This window comes from Budorcas taxicolor, chromosome 22 (assembly GCF_023091745.1).
Source record: "Budorcas taxicolor isolate Tak-1 chromosome 22, Takin1.1, whole genome shotgun sequence".
In the NCBI taxonomy this organism is placed as follows: domain Eukaryota; kingdom Metazoa; phylum Chordata; class Mammalia; order Artiodactyla; family Bovidae; genus Budorcas; species Budorcas taxicolor.
In genome coordinates this window covers 34808635-34831243 of record NC_068931.1, presented here as the reverse complement: position 1 = coordinate 34831243, position 22609 = coordinate 34808635, and the positions used below count along the sequence as shown (strand labels likewise).

General features: G+C 43.7%; 1 protein-coding gene and 1 non-coding gene across 2 annotated transcripts in view; both read left to right on the top strand.

The window, feature by feature from the left end:
- Positions 1–7741, top strand: part of GATA6 (GATA binding protein 6) — a 30940-nt gene extending 23199 nt beyond the window's left edge. Inside the window, exon 7 of the mRNA XM_052660532.1 lies at positions 7381–7741. Coding sequence (XP_052516492.1) covers positions 7381–7548 — 168 coding nt within the window. The 3' untranslated portion in view covers positions 7549–7741. The remainder of the gene's footprint in view (positions 1–7380) is intronic.
- A 9600-nt stretch (positions 7742–17341) lies between these two features.
- On the top strand, positions 17342–17414 carry TRNAR-UCU (transfer RNA arginine (anticodon UCU)). The gene has a single exon. It is a non-coding gene; the product is annotated as a tRNA-Arg (tRNA).
- Positions 17415–22609: the final 5195 nt, after the last annotated feature.

Here is a 22609-nt window from a genome sequence, read left to right as displayed (position 1 = left end):
ACATCTCTTCCATCTACCTGCATTATTGTTTAGTCGCTGAGTTGTGCCCCCCTCTGCGACCCCATGGACTGTAGCCCACCAGGCTTCTCTGCCCATGGGGATTTACTAGGCGAGAATACTGGAGTGGGTTGCCATTTCCTCCTCAAGGGGATCTTCCCAATCCAGGGATCCAGAGTCTCCTGCTTGGCAGGTGGGTTCTTTACCACTGAGCCCCCTGGGAAGCCCTAGAAGAGACGAGAGCTTTAGCAGTGAGGGGTGGCTGGCTTCCCCTCGCCCGGGAAATAGCTGTAACCACAGCTTACTTAGAGGTGTAGGGAGGAGAGACCAGACACCATGGAAGCTGACAGCCTGAATCCACGCTGAGGAGGCAGGGTGGTCATCTTCAAAGTCCTGTGCTCTGGGAATGGTCCCACTTCCCCCAACCCGTCGGGGGTGCTGGGTTTGTTTCTCCAGATCAGCCCATTCCTTTTTGGTTTTCTTGCTCAAAAACAAGATCTATAATTCACAAGCCAGAGAACCTCTGCAATTCTCCCGGAAAAGCTGTGTCTTTCAGGGGTTCCCTTTGCTCTGATGTATCACCTTTCCAGGACTGCTCCTTCAGGACCATAGGAGGCTTTCTCTGGGCCTGCCTATTATGGGATGTGACGAGGAAAGGAAAAGAGAGAACTCACACAGTTGTTGTGTCTGACTCTTGCGACCCCACGGACTTCAGGCAGGAGCCCACCAGGCTCCTCTGCCCGTGGGGATTCTCCAGGCAAGAACACTGCAGTGGGTTGCCATTTCCTTCTCCAGGGGATCTTTCCAACCCAGGGGTCGAACCCCGGTCTCTCGCATTCCTGGCGGTCTCTTTATCGAGGGAGCCGCCAGGGAAGTCCTGGTGGGCCCCAGTGTGAGTCAGATGCCGCAGGGCATCCACTGGAGATGCTCACCGAGTCAGAAATCCTCGGCTTTGCAGATCTGTGTCTGAAAATGAGCGAAGGCTTCTTCTCACGGGAAAACAGTCTGGGTGAGCTAGAAATCACTGTGTCGCCTCACAGGCCAGGGGAGATTTTCCGTGTTCATGTCGGCAGCTGCTACTTGTCCCTAAATTAATTTATTCCTGTAGGAGGTGGGGTGTCCGGCTGGTTGCTCTGGGTCCCCCATCTGACCTGGCCTGCTTTTCAGTGCTAAGCCCGGCCTGGGTCGGGGCTGATAACACATTCTTTCAACAGGAAGTGCCTCCATTTTCAGTCTGTGGGAGGGTGGAGGCCGATAAGCTGGGAGTGGAAACACAGAACAGATTTCTGCTCCACCCTCGGGTTGCACTTTGATCAGAGAAAGAGCCAGGACCTGGGCTGGCCAGGCAGCCTCCCAGAGGAAGAAGGATGGCTCGGCTGTGGGCGTCCGGAGTGCTCTCTCCTGCTTTTGTTCAGGAACTTTTGGGGGATTAGGCTGGTTTAGGTTAGTGACGTGCCTGCTTTGAGACGTCTGTGTACTGATCCTTTCAGGGATTTAAGTAGATGTGGGAAAACCTTAACTGGTTGACAGTTATACTTGTCTTTGTGTGTGTGTGTGTGTGTGTGTGTGCGCTGGGTCCAGAGTTACAATAAGTTATCTCTGATTTTCTCCCCAAATCGAACTGATTCTCTTTTTTTTTTCCTTTTAACTTTTATTTTAAAACTTTTTATTTTGTTTTGGCATATAGCCGATTATAGAGTCTTGCCTGGTAGCTCAGCTGGTAAAGAATCCACCTGCAGTGCAGGAGACCTCAGTTCGATTCCTGAGTTGGGAGGATCCCCTGGAGAAGGGAAAGCCTACCCACTCTCGTATTCTGGCCTGGAGAATTCCGTGGACTCTATAGTCAATGGGGTCACAAAGAGTTGGACACAATTGAATGACTTTCCCTTTCACAGCTAATTAACAATGTTGTGATAGTCTCAGGTGAACAGTGAAGGGACTCAGCCATACATGTACCCATTCTCCTCCAAACTTCCCTCCCATCCAGGCTGCCACATAACACTGAGCGGAGCTCCCTGTGCTTTAAAGGAGGTCCTTGTTGGTTATCCATTTTAAACACAGCAGTGTGTACATGGCCATCCCAAACTCCCTAACTATCCCTTCCCCCATCCCTCCAGCCGGCAAACATAATAAACTGCTTTTTGAGAGGCAGCTTGCATATGCCCAGTGAGGAGAAGATACTTAACATGACAACGTGACAAGCCAGGTTTCTTAGGAAGGAGAGTTATGCCAGTTCTAGGCTTCTTCTGCAGTTAGATGCCAGTTTCAAGAGCTCAGGTTATACTGATTGGCCCAACTGTGTACTCTGTGTGATGTTTTCAGGTACCTGAAACTGTTTCACACGTGCATGGCTGGCCAGGTTCCAATCTATGCCAGGTGGTATGGAGGTGACCTCAGGGTGTGTGTGGGCCCTTCTGATCCTCCCTCCATCTGATTCCTCCCTGTTTTTCATGCTATTTTATGGCTCTGTCCAGCCTAGCTCATTTCTCAAGCGCTGGTGCCTTGTGTTTCCAGACCTGATGTCTTCCACTCTCCCCCAGAGTTAGACTGCGCTGTGCCACTCCATTAAAATATTCGAAAGGAAGCTATGGATGGCTAATAATAGGTTGGGCCCTCTCAGGTGGTCCCTCACCTCCTCACCTAGGTTCTCTTGAAATACCTATGTGTGCCCGTGGATAAGTTGTAATTATTTAGAATTTCTTTCCTGTGGTTTTTCAATTAACATTGCATTACAGGATTTTTCCCATTTTGCTGCATGATCTTATTAGGTTCAATAATTGCATAATTGTTCACTGAGTGGATATCCCTTGCTTTCCCAGACCATCCCCATATTATGAGACATTAGATTATTTCCATGGTTTCCACTATTATAATAATGGATGTCTTCCTGTGGGGCGTCTTTCCCTCCCTTTGAATTCTTTCCTTACAATCCATTTCCAGAAGTGAAATTACAACACTTAGAAAGGTATAAAGTTCTTGATGGGTTCTGCTAACTGCCTTCTAAGGTTAGTGCCAGAGTGTAGCCCCACCAATCAGGGATGGAGGGGTCTGGCATTATCTATCACATCTGATCTCATCATGATCTCATTATATATCATGACATAAAAATTTCAATTTTTTAAAATTGAGGTATGATTGACATGGAAAAAAATGCTGTGCATTGCCACATTCCTTGCTTAAATAGTAAGTTTCTCAAACCTTGGGCACAAGTACTTATTTTATTTTTTTTCTCACAGGTAACAGATATTGCTTTTGATTTCACACGAGTTGATATTTTTTTCAGGAGCGCATCACCCATGTAATTTGGGATTTGCTTGCCATATAACATTTTTGTCTGAACAAAGAAGACAATAAGCATTTCAATAGTAGCTTTTAAGACTGTTGTTCAGGTGTAAGAATAATATTCAGGGTATTAATATTTCTTTAATGCAGCTTATTTAATAAAGGGCCAGTGAACCTTTTGAAAGGGTGCAGGAGGGCCTGGCTTTCTTTCTGAGGAGAGCCGTCATCGATGGTTAGAATAACGTCCTGGTTGAAGTGAACTTAGCTCTGGCTGCTCCCACCCATCCGTGGCTGCAAATTGCCTGTGAAGAATGACATCGGGGAGATTCCATTAGGTCCATGCTCCTTCACCTCGAAAACAAAATTCTCAGAGTAGCAGAGGGCTTCCCTGGTTGCTCAGATGGTAAAGAATCTACCTGCAATGCAGGAGACACAGGTTTGATCCCTGGGCTGGGAAGATTCCCCTGGAGGAAGGAATGGGCTACCCACTCCAGTATTCTTGCCTGGAGAAGTCCATGGACTTTAGCCCACCAGGTTCCTCTACAGGGAGGCCACAGTCCATGAGGTTGAAAAGAGTTGGACACGACTAAGCGACTAACACTTTTTCATAGTAGCATGCACGCACTCAGTCTTGACTATGGTCAGAGACAAGGGCTTTCTTTATATATTCTAATTTAACCCTTGCAACAATCTCCTGATGTAGCTCCCTGTTTATTTCTATTTTCCAGGTGAGGAAACTGAGAAAGTTCTAGGTCAGACTTTCCAGTTTCCCTCTCCCATAGCCTCTTCTGACTCGTTGCTTCATGTCCTTCCTTTTCAGCCGTCTTGTCTTGCGAGCAGGCCTCCCCACATCCTGCATTCTTCCAATTTTGAACACCCTTTCCTCACCCACAACAATAGCTTCCCTTGAAGGAATGTTTAACATGGCAAGGGATTCTGCGTCTGCAAACATTAGCTCACTTAATTGTCGTGAACATACTTGAGGTAGGGCTGGTTTCCTGGGGAGGAGGCTCAGGAGGTGGGTAGCTGCAACCAGGGTAGAATTGGAAAGCCAAAGCTGGTCCCACCGTGCAGGCTGTCTGTGGCCGTCTGCAAGGTATCCTTTCTTTGCAGTTCCTTTTCTGACCTCTCGTTCCACCTTCCTGTCTCAGACAGTGATAAACTCGTGACAGCCGTTGAGCAGTGTTACTTTTGAGTGTATCTGTCCTGGTTTGCCCACACCACCCGGGGGAGACTGTTTCTGGGGCTCTCAGCCCCACTGTCTGGCTCTGCTGTGCCTTGCTGATGTTGCTGGTTGTGACTTGTGACAGCGCAGCATGTCTGGCCATTTGAGGTGAGCTGCTTCCTGGGCCAGTCTAGGCACCCCTCCATTCCAGAAAACAGCACTCGTTGCGGTGAAGTCAGATTTGTCAGATAGATGCGAAGAAAATGCTTTTTGGGGAGAATAGGTAGCTAATATAAAGCTGGATATGGCAATCGTGTACGAGGGACCTCACTCTACTAGTTGTATGACAGCTCTTTTCTAAACTGAAGACTCCTGTCATAATTGAATAGCATCCTTTTATGTATTCTTTGGGGGTTAAGTCTGGATCCATGGTTAGTTTGCTTATAGCTGAGGTTTTCTAAAAGGAATCACCATATTTGTGCATGCATGCTCAGTTGCTTCAGCCGTGTCTGACTCTTTGCAACCTCATGGACTGTAGCCCACCTGGCTCCTCTGTCCATGGAATTCTCCAGGCCAGAATACTGGAGTGGGTTGCCATGCCCTCCTCCCGGAGATCTTCCCGATCCAGGGATCAAACCAGGATTTCCTGCATTGTAGTTGGATTGTTTACCCCTGAGCCACCTGGGAAGGCCACCATATTTGTATGTGTATGTAAATCCATAGCTTTAGTTTGTTTAACAGGGTTATTTCATCTATTTCACAAGAACCTACTTTAAATATTAGACATCTCAATGAGTTTGTGAAACTTCCTTTTTTTAGGCACCCAGAGCCCTTTGTTTACATCTTTAAGCTCATGTTATTTAAAAATAAGTTTTGGTGGGGTGTGCTGTTGCTGGATTTTCACAAACCTTCATTTTTTGCCAGGGAGGGGAAGGGTTGGTTAGTGTGGAAGGGCCTGTTTCGGTCTATCCAGGTGGGGGGAAGTTCCGTGGTCAGACTTCCTGCAGTCCTGCCTCTCGGTCCCATACAGTTATTCTGAGGATTCGAGACAAAACCAGATCTCCGGAGAGGAGAGGGTAGGATTGCATCCACTACCAGGCCCCTGAGTGGAGCCAGGGACCCTCTGGGAAACTTCCATTCATTTGTCCTGTGTCTGGTGCCCTGTGTTTCTCTGAAGTGGATGTAACATCAACTTGGCCAGACAGATGGATGTTTTAGGATTTAATGGGCTTGTGAATATAAAAAAGAAATGCTTTGAAAAGTGCAAGATGTTCTACCTGTGTTAAAAAGACAAATAGATGGTAGTTTATGGAAACCCTGAAAGTTCAGAAGAAATACCAGGCTTCCCTGGTGGCTCAGTGGGAAAGAATTCGCCTGACAATGAAGGAGACGCGGGTTTAATGCCTGGGTTGGGAAGATCCCCTGGAGAAGGAAATGTAACCCACTCTAGTATTCTTGCCTTAGAAATTCCATGGACAGAGGAGCCTTGTGAGCTACAGTCCATGGGATCCCGAAAGAGTTGGACATGACTTAATGTCTAAACAACTACAGTGCTTTAGAAGGAGGACAAAGTGATTTAAAAGTATTTGAATTTGGTTAGATTAAAAAAAAAAGCCAAATGCAACTGTTTTCTCAAACCATGGTCTAAACATGATTTTAGTTATTTTGATTTGATTTTACTAAATTATATCATGTTTGTTATTTGACTTTTTTAATTTGGATGGAGGGAATGAAACGAGAAAAATGACCTTTTGCTTCAAGAAATAATTGTCTTGATCATGACAGATATAAGATGCTAGGCTAGCATTTTCTTTATCATGTGGCCTGCTTCAAATATGACCTGTTCTTCTTGGGAAGAATTAAAGCCTGTGTATGGACGAGGGAGCCTGGTAGGCTGCAGTCCATGGGGTCGCTAAGAGTTGGACACGACTGAGCGACTTCACTTTCACTTTTCACTTTCATGCACTGGAGAAGGAAATGGCATCCTACTCCAGTGTTCTTGCCTGGAGAATCCCAGGGACGGGGGATCCTGGTGGGCTGCCGTCTCTGGGGTTGCACAGAGTCGAACATGACTGAAGCAACTTAGCAGCAGCAGCAGCAGCATGCATGGGTTAATTTTCCATGAAGTCAGTGCCCAAAAATTTCATTTATCAGCCCTTGCTGAACGATGTATCTTTTCCTTCTTAGACTTTAATAGAACTGCTAAGCCTCATGGTTCTGCTGTGTGTGTGTGTGTCCATGCAGTGCTCTGCAGTTTCTCTTTTGCAGAGATTAGAATGTGTGGGCATCCTTAGGGCCTGTGGACCTATGTGTTGTGGTTTGTTTCACTGTCAGAGATCTGAGCATTTGGCACTTTTTACAAATAGGCTGCCTCCAGTTTCCCTTCCTACCTGTGTCCATGCAGATGTTGCCGGCTGGTTCCTGCCATGAGTTAATAACAGGAGCAGGAGGCTGATTCTAAGAGCTGAAATCACGAGGGTTGGGTCAAGGGCATCTCACCGCCCAGTGAGCAGCTCTGCCAGCTAGTCTACCATCTCGATTGTCTCTCCCTGACATATTTTTTAAAAATAATAATTTAATATATTTTATATTATGTTTTTCATTGTTGCACGAGCTTTTCTATAGTTGTGGCGAGCGACGGCTCCTCTCTAGTCTCGGATGCTTGGGCTTCTCATTGCAGTGGCTTTTCCTGTTGCGGAACACAGGCTCTGGGGCATGTGGGGCTCGGTAGCTGTGGCTCCTGGGCTCTAGAGCACAGGCTCAGTAGTTGAGGCACACAGTCTTAGTTGCAAGTGGGATCTTGAATCAGGAATTGAACCCGCGTCTCCTGCAGTGGCGGTGGATTCTTTACCACTGAGCCCCCACCAGGGAAGCCCTGCCTGACACGTTTATCGGTAACTGTCTGTCCCCTTCTCTCCGTCCCCCTCTTCCACCAGGCAGGCGGCTCGGTGATGTCCGGTGCCGGGGACAGCACCAACCCCGAGAACAGCGAGCTGAAGTACTCAGGTCAAGACGGGCTGTACATCGGCGTCAGCCTGGCCTCGCCGGCCGAAGTCACGTCGTCGGTGAGGCAGGATTCCTGGTGCGCCCTGGCCCTGGCCTGAGTGGCCGTGGGGACCAGAGGAGGACGCTGCCGGCCCACGGGATCGCCTTCACGGATCCTCTTGGCAAGCAGTCCGGACTGGGCCGAAGATGCTGACCAGACATCTTCCTCTGATACATGATTTCTGTGCCTTTATTTGAAAGAGATGAATCTCCTGAGAGGCTTGCTCTGCCTTGCCCCTGGGGCCCTGTCTTGAAGACCCAAGGAGAAGAGGGACCACCTCTCCAGGGAAGGACCGGGGCAGCCCACAGCCTCCCTGGCCACGGTGGCCGCTTCCAGGCAGCTGGTCTCTGGGTCGGCCAGGAGATTCGATGTCCATCATGCCACGTGCAGAAACCGGAACTACGACCAGGGCCTTGCCTGCCATGGAATATCGAAAGAGATTTTTAAACCAAAGTTTTATGTGTATTGCCCCAAATCATGTGCTTCTTCTGATCGGTTTTGGTTATTCCAGAATTTCTCCGCCCCTTTTCCACAGCCCCCTTCCCTGATTTCCTGCGCGTTCATGGAGAAGATCCTTCGTTTGGTACACACCTCCGGAGGCTGAGTCGGTTCTTGAGGTCTCTTCAAAAATATCACTCGGTTTGCAGGACTGCATCGTAACTGTAACATACACTGTGACTGACGTTTCTCAAAGTTCACATTGTGCGACTGACCCGAAGTCAGTCCGAATTTGTAAACAGGGTAGCAAACAAAAGATATTTTTCTTCCATGTAAACAATAATTTTTTTAAAAAGTGCAATTTGCGTTGCAGCAATCAGTGTTAAATCATTTGCATAAAAGATTTAACAACATTTTTTATAATGAATGTAAACATTTTAACTTAATGGTACTTAAATAATTTAAAAGAAGAAAATGTAAACTTAGACATTCTTATGCTTCTTTTACAACTACATCCCATTTCTATATTTCCAGTTGTGAAAAAAATATTTCAAGAACAAATCTTCTCTCAGGTAAATTGCCTTTATCCACTTGTTAAGAATTTTTGTATAAGAACACCAGTATCGCCCCTTTATTTTACTGTGGAATATGTGCTGGAAAAATGGCAACAAAACTTTACTACCTAACAGATAACATTTGTAAATACTTTAGGCATCTGTACACACCATGATGAAGTCTCTATAGTATGACTAACCCACAGGCAGGTTGGTTTACGTTAATTTTTTTAAAAATGGGATGTCATATGGAACCCTATTTCACCAGAGTTTTAAAAATAAAAAGGGTATTGTTTTGTCTTCTGTACAGTGAATTCCTTCCCTTATAGTTTCATTCTGATACTGTGTATGGCTATAGACATTCATATAAAGCAAGTACATGTGATATTTGCAAATGGTCTTACAGACTTTCAATGAATTGTCCTCTTGGAGCTGTTTTATACCTTGTTTTGTCTGAAGTTGACATATGGTATCAAGTTTCCACTTTCGTTGCATTGAGGACAATTTTGTAAGTGAAAAAGACCCAGTATTATATGACACTATCTGTGATTATAAGCATTCTGTTTAGGATCAAGCCTTGAAAACATTGAAAAAGTCCTGAGTTTCTTTTCCACTGAGTGAAATATACTCTGTGGCCCAGAGACAGAAGGAATTCCTTCCTAGTTCCTCCGTTTTACAGAGTGTGGTGACATCTCCAAGCTCTCGTGAAGTTAAAGTCTTTATACTCAGCAGAAGAAAGAAAATGGTTGGAGCGGCCTGGGTTTCAATGAGGAGGCTCTTTCACAACACTAAATGATAGCCTTTCATTTTGGCTCCCTAAACATGACACCTCTGTAAATCATGTACTGATTACAGCCAATCTGTGGGGTCCAGTCTGAACCAGGAAAAGGGAAGTCGTCTTTTGTGGTGGGGTGTTGCTGGAAGCCAGATGCAGGCCTGGGATGTGTATGTGTGGGGGGAGAAGTCAGTGAAGTCAGTGAAGTGAAGCTTGTACCCTGATAACGCTATGATGGGCAGGGACAGTGTTTAAGAGAGTGAGGTCTGGGGTGAGACCACGAGGTTTCAAGTCCCTGCTCTGCAAGGAGAGCTTGGTGACCTTGGACAAGCTACCCAGTTTTCATTTTCCTCATAACATAAGGCATGTGGGGGCACTAAGGAACCTGCCTGCCAACACAGGAGACATAAGAGATGCGGGTTTGATCCCTGGGTCGGGAAGATCCCCTGGGGGAGGGAATGCAACCCACTCCAGTAATCTTGCCTGGGAAGTCCCACGGACAGAGAAGCCTGGTGGGCCACAGTCCATAGGGTTGCAGAGTTGGATGTGACTGAATCCACTTAGCATATGCACACATGTAACTCACAGGACTGAGATGAGTTACTCACACCCATGTGAAGTGCCTGGTGCATAGCCGGCACTGTGTGAACTTGATGTGGAGGGAAGGGTGTGAGCTCTTAGCAGTGCATGCATGTTTTGGATACGTCACTCCATATGGTGCTGCTCCAAATGGAATGCTCCCCACTCCACTATTCTTGGGCTTCTCTTGTGGCTCAGCCGGTAAGGAATCCACCTGCAATGCATGAGACCTGGGTTCAATCCCTGGGTTGGGAAGATCCCCTGGAGAAGAGAAAGACTACCCATTCCTGTATTCTGGCCTGAATTCCATGGACTGTATAGTCCATGGGGTCACAAAGAGTCGGACACGATTGAGTGACTTTCACTTTCACTCCATATGGGGTATCTGAAGTTTATGGTCAGTGAGAGTCGTGTCCCTTGGCTTACCTGCACTTTTGAACTAAGTCGGGCTGAGTGGAATGAGGAATTCCCCCTGTCTCCCCTCAGCCCAGGTGGCTGGTGGCAGAGATGTTCGCTTCAGAAATATTAGTCTGGCTTCGGCTGATTGTTTTGTAGAACTGGTATGATCTGACAGCAGAAGAAAATTACCCTCACTGGCTCATTCTTTTTTCCCTTCCTCCTCTTACGGTTCTCATTACCTTGAGTGATTTCTGATGAGTTGGGAGATGTTCAAGTTAATATGCTTTGATTGGAAAATGAATTTTTCTTACAGAGTCTTTCAGAGGATCTTTTTTTTTTTTTTCTGAGGATGGTCTCAAATATTGCTCCTTCTAATCCTTAAGATACCAGTTAGGTTCTAAAGTGCCGCTTCTTTTAAAAAAAAAAGGGGAGGGGGGAGGAATTCTTGAAATATAAGGGGCAGAAAGAGGGGGAAAGGGCTTCTTGTAGCCTGTCCTAACACAATGGACTCCCCTAATCTGGCCTTTTCAGTGGTACTTGCTTACATGTAATTGTCTAAAGCAGGCGTTTGGTAGTTTCTTCTAAGTATATAAATTCAGCACTCTCCCCTAAAGTATAATCTACAAAACCCAAGTCATTTCTTACTAGGGAATACATTTAAATACAAGGTGCACTTCAGTTTAAAGAATCCTCAGACCCCCTTACTGAGTGTCGCAAAATTTGTGTCCTCTGTCACCCTTGGCCGAGTCCAGGTCATCTTACGTAACTGAGGGCTCTGTCTGGGGTCTCTCTTCAGGGTCACTTCATGTTGTTTCCTGGTGCCTATGGATGGAGCCAATCATTTCCCCCTGCAAATTAATTTCTTGCTCATGGGAAATGTTTTCTCCAGTCCTTGGAAATCTGATGTAGTTTCAGATCAGAAGTAAATTTGACTGTTGGGAGGGCAATAGAGTCAGCCTTTGGCTCAGCCATATTGCAGGCTGCTCTCCATTTGCGGCAGCGTGGTAGCTCTAGTGTCTACCTGCATTGTCCACCGGGCTCTTTGGATCCCTGTGACTCTGAGAAGGTGTGTGGACAGAGGGTGGGAGGGCAGAGCAGAGGTCAAATGTTTTTTTCAGAACAAGGCAGCTCAGAATAATTAAAATGCATTTTTTTGGGGTTGAAATAGCAAGTCAGTTTGGCGGCACTGGTTACCTTCTGTTGTTTGGATGCTCTGATGAACCATCAGATGTAATTTGGATTATTTAAAAAGAGAAACAAATATTAATCAACTTGCTAGACCAGATCTTTCAAAACACAGTCCGTGGGTAAAAATTTGGTGTCTGCAGCTTTGGCCAGTTGAAACTCCAGGATGGATTCTGCGTGGCTGAACCTTTATTTATTTATTTATTTTTTTTGGCTGAACCTTTAGCTGGAGCTGGGTTCTGAGAAGATCCCTCTGCTGTGGTCTCTGGGGAAGGGAGGAGTGGGTCAGGGCCAAGGTGATAACTGTCCTGACCTGCAGAGGAAAGGAATCATGTGGTGTTTTCAACTGGTTCAACGATAGGATATTAGGCAGAGAGCCTAAGTAAGTTTGTAGGAACTTTGGATAAGTACATTATGCTTGGTAGTCCCAAATAACTTTGAAAGGGAAGCTAGGATGATGGAGAGGTGGCTCTGAGATTCAGGTCAGAGTGGTGACCCCTCCAGGCACTGTGCAGCATCTTTGCAGTCTGCCCTGGAGAACTAGTAAGACAGTGGATACATCACCATGCCCCCTGCTCAGCAGTCGTTACAGGGAAGGGATAGTTTCATGGCTGATGTCATTATTTTAATGAGATACTTATTATGTGTAATAATAAGAATACTTTTTTTTAAGAATGGCTAAAATATGGCAATTAAAGATGAAATAATGTTTAATTAGTAGAAGGGCTTCTACTTTCAGTTACCAGTGGTCCCTGTGGTGAGATAATCATCTAGGTATTACTGAGCTTCGGGATGGGTCATTTCCTCTCTCTGAACCTCAGTCTCCACAGCAACCATAAAATGGAGAAAGCAGGCCATGTGGTCTTGAGGGGTCCCTTCCATCTGCTTTTTTTGCCCACAATCCCTAGTGCAGATTATTTGCAATGAGGCCATGGTGGGCTCGCAATCCGGTCTGGGCTCCCAGGGTCCACGACCAGGGAAGCTGGTGAATTTGGGATTCCTTTTGAGCTCGTCCAGTCTCCTCGTCACCTCAGGTTTTTCTGTGGAGATCAAGTCCTCCTGTTGCCTTTGGGGACACTGAGGGTGGCAATCCTGGTCATGTTCATGAGCACAGGGGCTCGGTAAGAGGTCCTGCCACCCCCTAATGCCAGACCTGCTGGGTTGGAGGCTCCTGATATAAAACTTGTCCAGTGATACAGACCCAGACCGGAAAATGGAAAGGTCTGGCCGCCGAGCATCAGCCGAACAAGGAAAAAACAGCTTTGCTTTGCTTGGCCCGTTGCTTCAGTATCTTGTAGTTGGGTTTTTATTTCTTGGAAATAACCAACTTTTCATTGTTGTTTGCCTTATGTGTCTTTTTAGCTATTACAGACTTCTCCCTGTCTCTCCACCCCTTCCCTGGCTTTACCATTTGACAGTCTATGACTTATCTGAAATAGTAATTACAGGTATTTATCCAGCATTACCAGTTTCTATACAAAGTGCTGCACCTATATCAATGTAGCTAATTCCCATGCCAAGTGAATGAGGTGGTGCTATCCCCATTTTACAGCTGTGTCTGCCGAGGCACAGGGAAGTTAAGTAATTTGCCCAGCTACACAGTGGCAGAACTGGGATTTGAACCCAGGCCGTCTGGCTCCAGAGCGCATGCTCCTAATCACCCCCACCATCTGTTTTTTCACCTTGGTTTAAAGGGGGAGAAATTGAACACAGAGGAGGAGCCAAAACGGTGTGAAACTTGAGGCTATGCCCTTGCCCTCGCCCCTAGCATCTCAGAAGTACACAGTTGTGACTTGCAACACAGACATGCCTAGACTGAAGAAATCTATTAAACATATGTGCTTCTTCCTTTCTCCCAGTCATCAGCTTCCTTAGAACATGGAAAGTGCATAGTTGTTAGCTGAAAAGTGGTGAATTTGGAGGTGTGCTGTCTTTGAATATTTCACTTCTCTCCTTTTCATATAATTTCAAGTAAGGCTTGTTATGCTCTTACCTAGCTCAAAAGATGAGAGTAAAGCATTTTGCTAAACTATTACAAGCTGGTGAAAGGATTAACAGTGGTTAAAACCGAACACCGGAGAGAACAGGGAATACTTCGTCATGGAGTAAACTCTATCTATGCTTGGTTGTGCCAAAGAATTTTTTTCCTTTTTTTCAGGAAAGCTTGTGCAAGATTTTGGCAGTGGTGTCTTAGACTTTATCTTTCCAAAGAAGTGTTCATTACTGCTTACATCACTGTTGCTATTATTATTTTGATAACTTGCGTTTCCAGTGATGTTATCCGTTGGGGCTTCTCAAACTTCTCTGCACAAGAATCACACACAGTGCTTGTTAGAATTGCCGCCCCTGATTCCTGCCCCAGAGAATCTGATTCTTCAGGTCCTGTGTAAGGCTGAAGAATCTCCAGTTTGGGGGCCTTTGTGTTCATTGAAGTTTCTTGAATAGTACACAAATAAAACGTTGTAAGTGGGAATATAGTGGAAAACAATTGCCCTTCTTATATCTGTTCTCCAGATACTCAGTTCATGTACTAGATACAACTTATTTCTTGCACTGATTATACGCATTAACTGTCCATGCATACACACGCATTATAATAGCATTTTTTTTACACGTGGTAGGGTACTATACACATTGCTTTACATTTTGCTTTTTTTACTTAGTATGTCTGAGTAGTTCATTATTTAATCAGTACCCTCTTGAAGAACATTTGTTTCCAGTCATTTGCTCTTCAAGCAATGTTGCAATTACTATCCCATATCTGTGTCATTTCACTCCTATGCAAATATACCTACAAGATCAGCTTCTAGAAGTGGCATTATTGAGTCAAGGGATATCTCTACCTATAAAGTTTTTATAGATATTGCCAAATTACTCTTAGGGGTTTTTCCTATTTGCAATCTCATGGGCAATTTTGAGTGCCCTTTTTTTACCTTAGTCAAATGAGCCTGTTATCAAATATTCTGGTTTTTGTCCGTTTACTATCCCTGAGCTTTGTTTTGCATTTATCTTACAGTGACTGAGGTTGAACATCTTTTCTTATGATAAGAGCTAGGTGTATTTCCTTTTGTGTGAACTCTTCTCAATTCTTCATATTCTTTACTTCTTTTTACTTCTTTTTTTAAATAGGCTGTTTATCTCATTGATTTTAGAAGTTCTTTGCAAGAAGGAAATTAGCTTTTTGTCTAAAACATACTTTAAAGATATTTATTCCTGGTTTTTCATTTGACTTTATGTTTTTTTTAAAAATCAGGATTTTTAAAAAAGGTAATTCAGTTTATCAATTTTTTTCTGAGTTTGGAATTTTGTATAATATTTGGGAAATCTGTTTCCACTGTTGAGATTGTTTTTAAAATCTCATGTTTTCTTCTTGGACTTTCGTGGCTTTGCTTTTGGGATTTTCATTTGGAATTTTTGTTTTTGGTTGTTTGTGACATGTAGAGTATACATGTTAAATATATTTAACCTATGTTTTTCCAAATGGCAACTTAATTGTCCCAGCATCATTTCCTGAATAATCCCATGTACCTCCCACTGATTCAAAATGGGAATTGAAAAAAAATGTAGATTCTCATATGTATATGTATTCTTGTTTATGTATATGTATACATATGTATATGTATATAAATTCTTATGTGGATATATATTTAACATAAAATTTTTTTTATATATTTGGGTTTATTTCTGGATTTTTCTATTCTGTATCATTAATCTATTCATGCTTTGGTATCAAATGCTTTGACTGTTATACCTTTCAGTATAGTTAGAAGGCTAGCCCATTCTTATTAATCTCTTAAACAATAAGAATTTGATCACTGTTTTTGCTTATTTATTTTTCATAGAAACTTTAGAACCACCTTGTTCCATTAAAAATCCCATTGGTGTTTTACTGGGATAATATTAAAATTTGACATTAATTTTGAAAGAATCAATATCTTATTTTGTTAAGTCTTCTTGTCCAAGATGAAGTGTGTGTTTTCATTTGTTTAAGTATTTTTCTGTGTCCCTCATCAGCATTTTAAACTTTTTTTCGTGTAGATTTTGTGTGTGTTTCAAGGGAAGTTTATTTCTAGATGTTTCACGCTTTTTGATGTTAGTATAACTCTTCTCACTGGTTGTTAGGTATGCTAAAAGTATATTAAGCTTGTTTCCCAGAATTGTTCTGAATTCTGAAATTCATTCTGAATTTTCATTTGCTTCTCTTGCATTTTCTGGGAGAAGATACAGTTTTTACTTGCATGGCTGGTGTATTGGGTGTTGATGGGAGACCCCTGTTCTTGGTGTTGTCTGATCGAGGAAATACATACGTGCACTTGTTCATTTAAATCATGGGTTCATTTAACGTTAGAAATGGAAGGGCCCTTGGTGAGGTCCTGCTGAGGAAACTGACTCTCAAGAGGTTAAATCCTGCAAATTGGTATGGAACCTGGATTTCCAGATTCCTTGTTCAACAGCCTTGGCTCTGGGCTAGGCTGAGAGATCGTGGAATGAAACTCGAGAACCAAACGCTGTGAGCAAAAGCTTGGCCTTTGGCAGAGTCTGGCAACTTCTTCCTACTCTGAGCATTGCTTCATTCATCAGCTTAGGAATTAACAAGCTATTGAGACTTGGGCCAATCTGCATACACCCCAAACACCACCAGCTCTGAGTTACCTCCAAGGAGCAGCACAAATGACAGTTGGTCTCCAGTGAATCATCAGGCTGCGTTTGCTGGAATAAATGAAAGCATTGTGAGAGCAGGAAGTCAGGACAAACACCTACACTTGCAAACCCAAACAGTTTCCCTCTCTGAGCCCCTGGAGATCACTTATCACCAAATGGAGAGATAGACGCTGCAGAGTTTTTGCAGGCCTCGCAGCTTGTAAATAAGAGACTGCATTCTTCATGCTCTCCTCTTGCATCTGGAAGAGCGGAGATCTCTGGCTCCAATCAGCTGGGTAATGACCAGTGACTGGGCTGGCTGGGTGAGAGTGATGACTTTCGTTGAGTGAACCTTGTAAACTCACTCTGCTTAGTTCATTGTTGTTGCTGTTTAGTCAGTCAGTTGTGTCCAACTCTTTTGTGACCTCATGGACTGTAGCCCGCCAGGATCCTCTGTCCACAGGATTTTCCAGGCCAGAATACTGGAGTGGGCTTCCATGTCCTCCTCCAGGGGATCTTCCTGACCCACGGTCTCCTACACTGGCAGGTGGGTTCTTCACCACTGAGCCAACCAGGGAAGCCCTGTTTAGTTCATAACACCCTATATTTTGAGAACACAGGCATTTTATTCATGGAAAATCACACTGGGAGCACCTGCTGGGTATTTCCTATCACTCATTGGTCCCTGTGGAACACACTGCATGATTACACAATATTTGACATTTCTATAACTCTTATCCTATTTTCTCTCTCTTACATACTTACTATTCTTTGTACTTTTATAGGACTTTAAAAAAAATTCTACTCTTCCACTTACATTTTGACTTGAGTCTACAACAGACATTTCTGACTTTTTAATTCCACTAGCTTCAGTGGTGGAATTTCCAGTTGGGTCCCTCTAGGAGAAATTCCCAAAGGTGTCTCTTCTCCTCCACAAACAGTTGAGTCTTTTATTTTGGAACGGATGGTAAGAAGCTGTTGATTGGTGGTTGTATCTAGGATCAGGGCGGTGGAGGGAGCTGTTTCCGGTTCAGCCTGCCTCCCTTGACCTCTTTGAAGCATTTGACACTATGACCCACTCCATTTTTCCTGAAGCTTCTCCTTTTGACTTTCATGATGTTATAGATAAATCAGGGGTGCAATGAAGTGGAAAGACTGTGGACTTTTGAGTCATGCAAATGTGGGTTAAAACCCTGACTCTGCACACCAGCTCTGTGGCTTGACCAGGTTACTTAACCTCTCAGACTGCAGTGTCCTTTCTTCAAGGAGAAGAGCAGATTTCCCTTGTGGTCCAGTGGTTAGGACTCTGCGCTTCTACTGCAGGGGACACAGGTTCAATCCCTGGTCAGGGAACTAACATCCTGCCTGTCATGGCTCCACCAAAAAAGAAAAGGAATAAGCAATATTACCACCTTACGGCCTTGAAGTCTCACTTACTTTCAGCTTTGTGAAGGGAGGAGCAGAGTTTGCAGCTCTGACCATGGGGCTAGCTAGCACGGTGCCTTCATGAGACAGTTACTACTCTGGTTGCTCTCTAATTTCTGTGTGCAGCTAAGAACATCATTCATTCATTCTCCATCGTTTAGTCAGGATTCTCCAGAGAAACAAAACCATATGTACGTGTTTATATACATACACACATAAACATTTCTGCATGTGGATATCCATCTATCCATCTACTTACCTATAGATATTTATTTTAAGGAATTAACTCACTGGATTATTGTGGGGTCTGGCGAGTCTGAAATCCACATGGCAGGCCAGTGAGCTGGTTACTTAGGTTATGAGTTGATGTTGCAATCTTGAGTCTGAATTCTGCAGGGCAGCAGGTTAAAAACTTAGGCACGATTTCTACGTTGCATTCTTTTTCTTTTTTACCTGTTGACGTATAGTCGATTTACAATGCTGTGTTATTTTCAGGTGCACAGCAAGGTGATTCTTTTTAGATTCTTTTCCATTATAGGTTATTTCAAGAAATTGAATACAGTTCCCTATGCTCTACATTTTTTTAAAAATTTTTTGAATGTTGAGTTTTACTTTTTTTTTAAATTTATTTTTATTTTTGCTTTATTTTACTTTACAATTCTGTATTGGTTTTGCTCCCTGTGCTATACAGTAGGTCCTGTTGTTTATCTATTTTATGTATAGTAGTGTGTATCTGTTAATCCCAAACTCCTGATCCTGTCCTCCTCCTTTCCCCTTTGGTAACCAAATATTTGTTCTGTATGTTTCTGAGTCTGTTCCTGTTTTGTAAATAAGTTCATTTTTATTTTTATTTTTTTAGACTCCTTATACCAGTAATATCATGTGATACTTGTTTTGACTTGCTTCCTATGATAGTCTCTGGGCCCATCGATGCCGTTGCAAATGAAATTACTTCATTCATTTTCATGGCTGAGTAATGTTTCACTGCCTATGTGCACCATATCTTCTTTATCCATTCCTCTGTTGATGGGCGCTTAGGTTGCTTTCACATCTTGGCTATTAAATTAGTGCTGCTGTGAGCATGAGGGTACGTATATCTTTTCGAGTTAGAGCTTTTGTCTTTTCTAGATATATACCTAGGAGTAGGGTTGCTGTATCATAAGGGTAACTCTGTTTTTAGTTTTTTTTTTTAAAGGTTAATGAAAAAAAGATGTAATTTTTTCTTTATCTACATTGAAAGTGAAGTCGCTCAGTTGTGTCCGACTCTTTGCGACCCCATGGACTGTAGCCCACCAGGCTCCTCTGTCCATGGGTTTCTCCAGGCAAGAATACTGGAGTGGGTTGCCATTTCCTTCTCCATGTTTTTAGTTTTTTAAGGCACTCCCATACTGTTCTCCATAGTGGCCGCACCAATTTACATTCCCACCAATGGTGCAGGAGGATTCCCTTTTCTCCACACCCCCTCCATCATTTGTTATCTGTAGACATTTTGATCATGGCTATTCTGACTGGCGTGAGGCAGTCCCTCATTGCAGTTTTGATTTGCGTTTTTCTAATAAGTAGCAATGTTTAGCATCCCTTCATGTACCTGTTGGCCATCTGTATGTCTTTGGAGAAATGTCTGTTTAGGTCTTCTGCGTCTATGTTGCATCCTTGGGGGGATTTTTTTTTCCTTGCGAAACAGTCTCTGTGCTTAAGGACTTCCACTGATTAGATGAGACCCAGCTACATTATAGAGGGTAATCTGCTTTATTTATCAGTCCAGAGACTGATATTTGACCAAACAATTGGGTGCCATAGCCTAGCCAATTTGACACCTAATGTTTACCATCATATTCCACAGGCGTGGCCATTGAACCTTAGCAACTGGGCTTTAGTCTAATGTTGATGGGGTTAATTGAAGTGGATGTTGTGATGACACAGCTTGGAGGGGCCCTTAGCATCTTTAGAACTCGGGCAGGATCAGTTTTCTGTGCTGGGTATTTCCCTGGGGACTCTCTCAGGATTCTTACCAAGGGGGAGTTTTGTGGAAGGGGCTGTTGTCTGAAAGTGCAGGATGCCCTGTGCCCATCCCCTCACTTCTGGGCTCGGCTCCCACAGTCAGTCTGTGTGACCCTGGGCAAGTCACGGGGCTCCTGTGGGCCTCCACTTGCCTGCAGAGAGTGACATGTAGACTCGGTGCTGGGAGTTCCTTCCTCACTTTTCAGCACCGAATTTCTCTGCTCCTCTTTTGGTACAAGATTTGTAGAGACTTGTTAGGAATTTACAGGTTGTGATTGCTTTCTTTGAAAATGGCTCCTGATTTTCAAATAGCATTAAGAATTGGCATCATATGTGTTTATTGATCAGAACACTGAAGCTTTTTTATCATTGTAATGTGATGATGTCATACATTCAGTAAGTATCATAGGTATTTTTTGGATTAAAAAATATTTTTTAAAATACGTCTCATTTAAAATACATGCTCATTGTAGAAGCTCCAGGGTAATGATAGGTAGACACACACTCTGCCTTCATTTTCTTGGAGTTTAGCGATCCGTAAAATATGTTGGAAAGAAGCAAGACTTTGGAATAAGACGATTCTGGACTTAAACCTAGGCTTTTCCACCTTCTAGCCATGTGAACTTGGTCATAGTATTTAACCTCTGTGAGCCTCAGTGTACTCATCTGTAAAACGGGAGTAATGAGATGTCATGACAGGGTTGTCATGAAATTAAATAAAATGGCCTACGTGAACTGCCAAGCATAAAGCGTGACACAGAGTAAATGTGAAATAATGAGTTCCTTTCTCCTCCTCTGGGTATTTTCTGACATTCTAGGACCCTGAAGTGCCACTAGGAGATCTGAGGCCAGATGCTCACTTTGTGACATGCTAAAGTCTACCTTAAAAAAAAAACAAAAAAAACCCGCATCAGGATGTGGTCACCTTCTGAGCTTGTCAAATGTGAAAAAGGAGGGTTAAGCTGTGTTGCTTTACTTTTATAACAGATAGTCTGTCTTCTAGGAATTGGCCGTTCTTCCATTCTAGGAAGAAGTGATGAATCATTACAAGAAACACTGTTTTCTTTCTCAAGTACCTTATCAATGTGAGTAATTAAAAATAGAACCTTCAGTTGGGAGCAATTTGGGGAGGCATCAGAGTGGAGATTGCCATCCCAGGGTCGGAGTCAACATCTTTGTGTTAGTTCATCCTGGCTTTTAATTCCTGTCACTCTCTCCCCAAGGCCTCAGAAGGCTTGTAGACTGAAAAAAAATTACTTAAAACATAACTTTTATCAAAAGACTACAATCGGTGAAATAAATAATGGTAAATGATGTTCTAACTAACTAAGTGACTAACTAAAAACAGAACTCGTGGATACTAGAGAGAAGCTTTGACTTGCCTGGAAATACTATGGTGCTAGGGCGCTGAGCCAGCTTGCCCTCCCCTCAGGCAGGCTGAGCACAATCCTGACCACTCTAACAGCATCATTTGTGCCCCTCTCTCCAACTGGTTTCATTCGAGCCCTAAATTACTGTCAGTTACCGTTAACCTGTTTCTTTCAACTGTTCTGCTCTTCAAAGAAGATAGATTCTCAGTTATCCTTTCCTTTGATTATGGCTGCAAGGTCACATCATTACATTCTAAATGTGATTGTAATGGGGATTTCCCTGGCAGTCGAGTGGTTAAGACTCTGAGCTTCCGGTTCAAATCCTGGTCCGGGAAGTAAGATCCTCCAAGCCATGAGGCCAAAAAAAAACAAAAAAACAAAAAAACCCAACCCGCAAAGTCATATGATTGTAATGGTCAGTCCCAGATAGCTGCAGTAGCAGTTTGGTGTTACGTGTGCCCTTAGGTTTACATTTTCTTTGGGTTGGTTACTAACCAGCCACCAGTCTCAAGTCCACTTGTGTATGAAGATGTTTCTTACAAGGGTCGTTGTAACCAAGGGCCAAGTTTTCAGGGGTCTTGGTCTTCTTTTCCAAGGACGATCTTGCCTTCCTCCTTCACTAGTCTCTAAATCTTTCCCTGCAGTGAGGTGGCTGACGTTTATATTGCAAGAGGAAGAGAGTGAGAAAAGAGAGAAGAAGAGGGCTAAACAGACCTTGGTTGGGTGTTTTTGTAGACCATGGCTGGGCTACAAGAGGAGATAGTTTGTCATCTGGCCTACAGCTTCTGTCTCGCCTGGGGCTGAGACCGAGGTAGGCGGCCCCCAGGAGGGAGTCCTCCGTTCTGCTCATCTGCTCTCTCCCTTCGGGCGTGGAGGGCAGGGGTTCCAGCGGTCCAGCCTCAGTCCCTGAGCACACAAAAGCTGGGACTGGCCCGGGTCCTGTTCACAAATTCTTGGAGGTTCGCTGCTCACATTCCAGCAGGGTCAGGAAACAGGAAGCCAGACAAAGAAAAGAAGTACAGAGGGAGAGACCTAAAGACACAGAAAAGATATGCTTTCACATCTGGTCTAGAAATTGGCACTCTGTTAACTTCACATGGCGTGGGCAATGGAAACAGAGCAGACACGTTTTATGTTTGTTTTTTTAATTGATGGATAATTGTTTTACAATATTGTGTTAGTTTCTGCCATCCATCAACATGAATCAGCCATAGGCATATATATGTCCCCTCTCTCTTGACCCTCCCTCCCACCTGCCACCCCATTCCATGAGAAGAATTTTAGATGAAATGTTTTATTTTCATGAAATATACAATCAAAGGAGCATGTGTTTGTGTAAAATCAGTTTTAATAATAATAATAAGCCCAGCTTAAGAAATAGAGCATTATCAGTATATTACGGGGCATAGGGGCAGTTTTCAGTTACCTGTGGTTATTTAATCCACAGCCAGATGTTGGGGCTCCATCAGACATTTACATTTAAATATGTCAAATTATCACCTCTTTTAACATTGTCCAGATAAGAGTTGGTTTTAGTGGTTTGAAATCTTGAAATCCCTACTCCCCAAAATCTACTCATTATCTGACCCCTACCACTATTAAAGATTCCCCCCAATTTTTGTCTGCAAAAATATGGATTGATAATCCATATCAAGAGCCCTATTTCTAGGAATAACATCCACTTAACTACCCGATTCTTCCTAAATTCTGTGATGTCAGAGCCAGGAATCCTTATAGACTTGACGAAGCAGC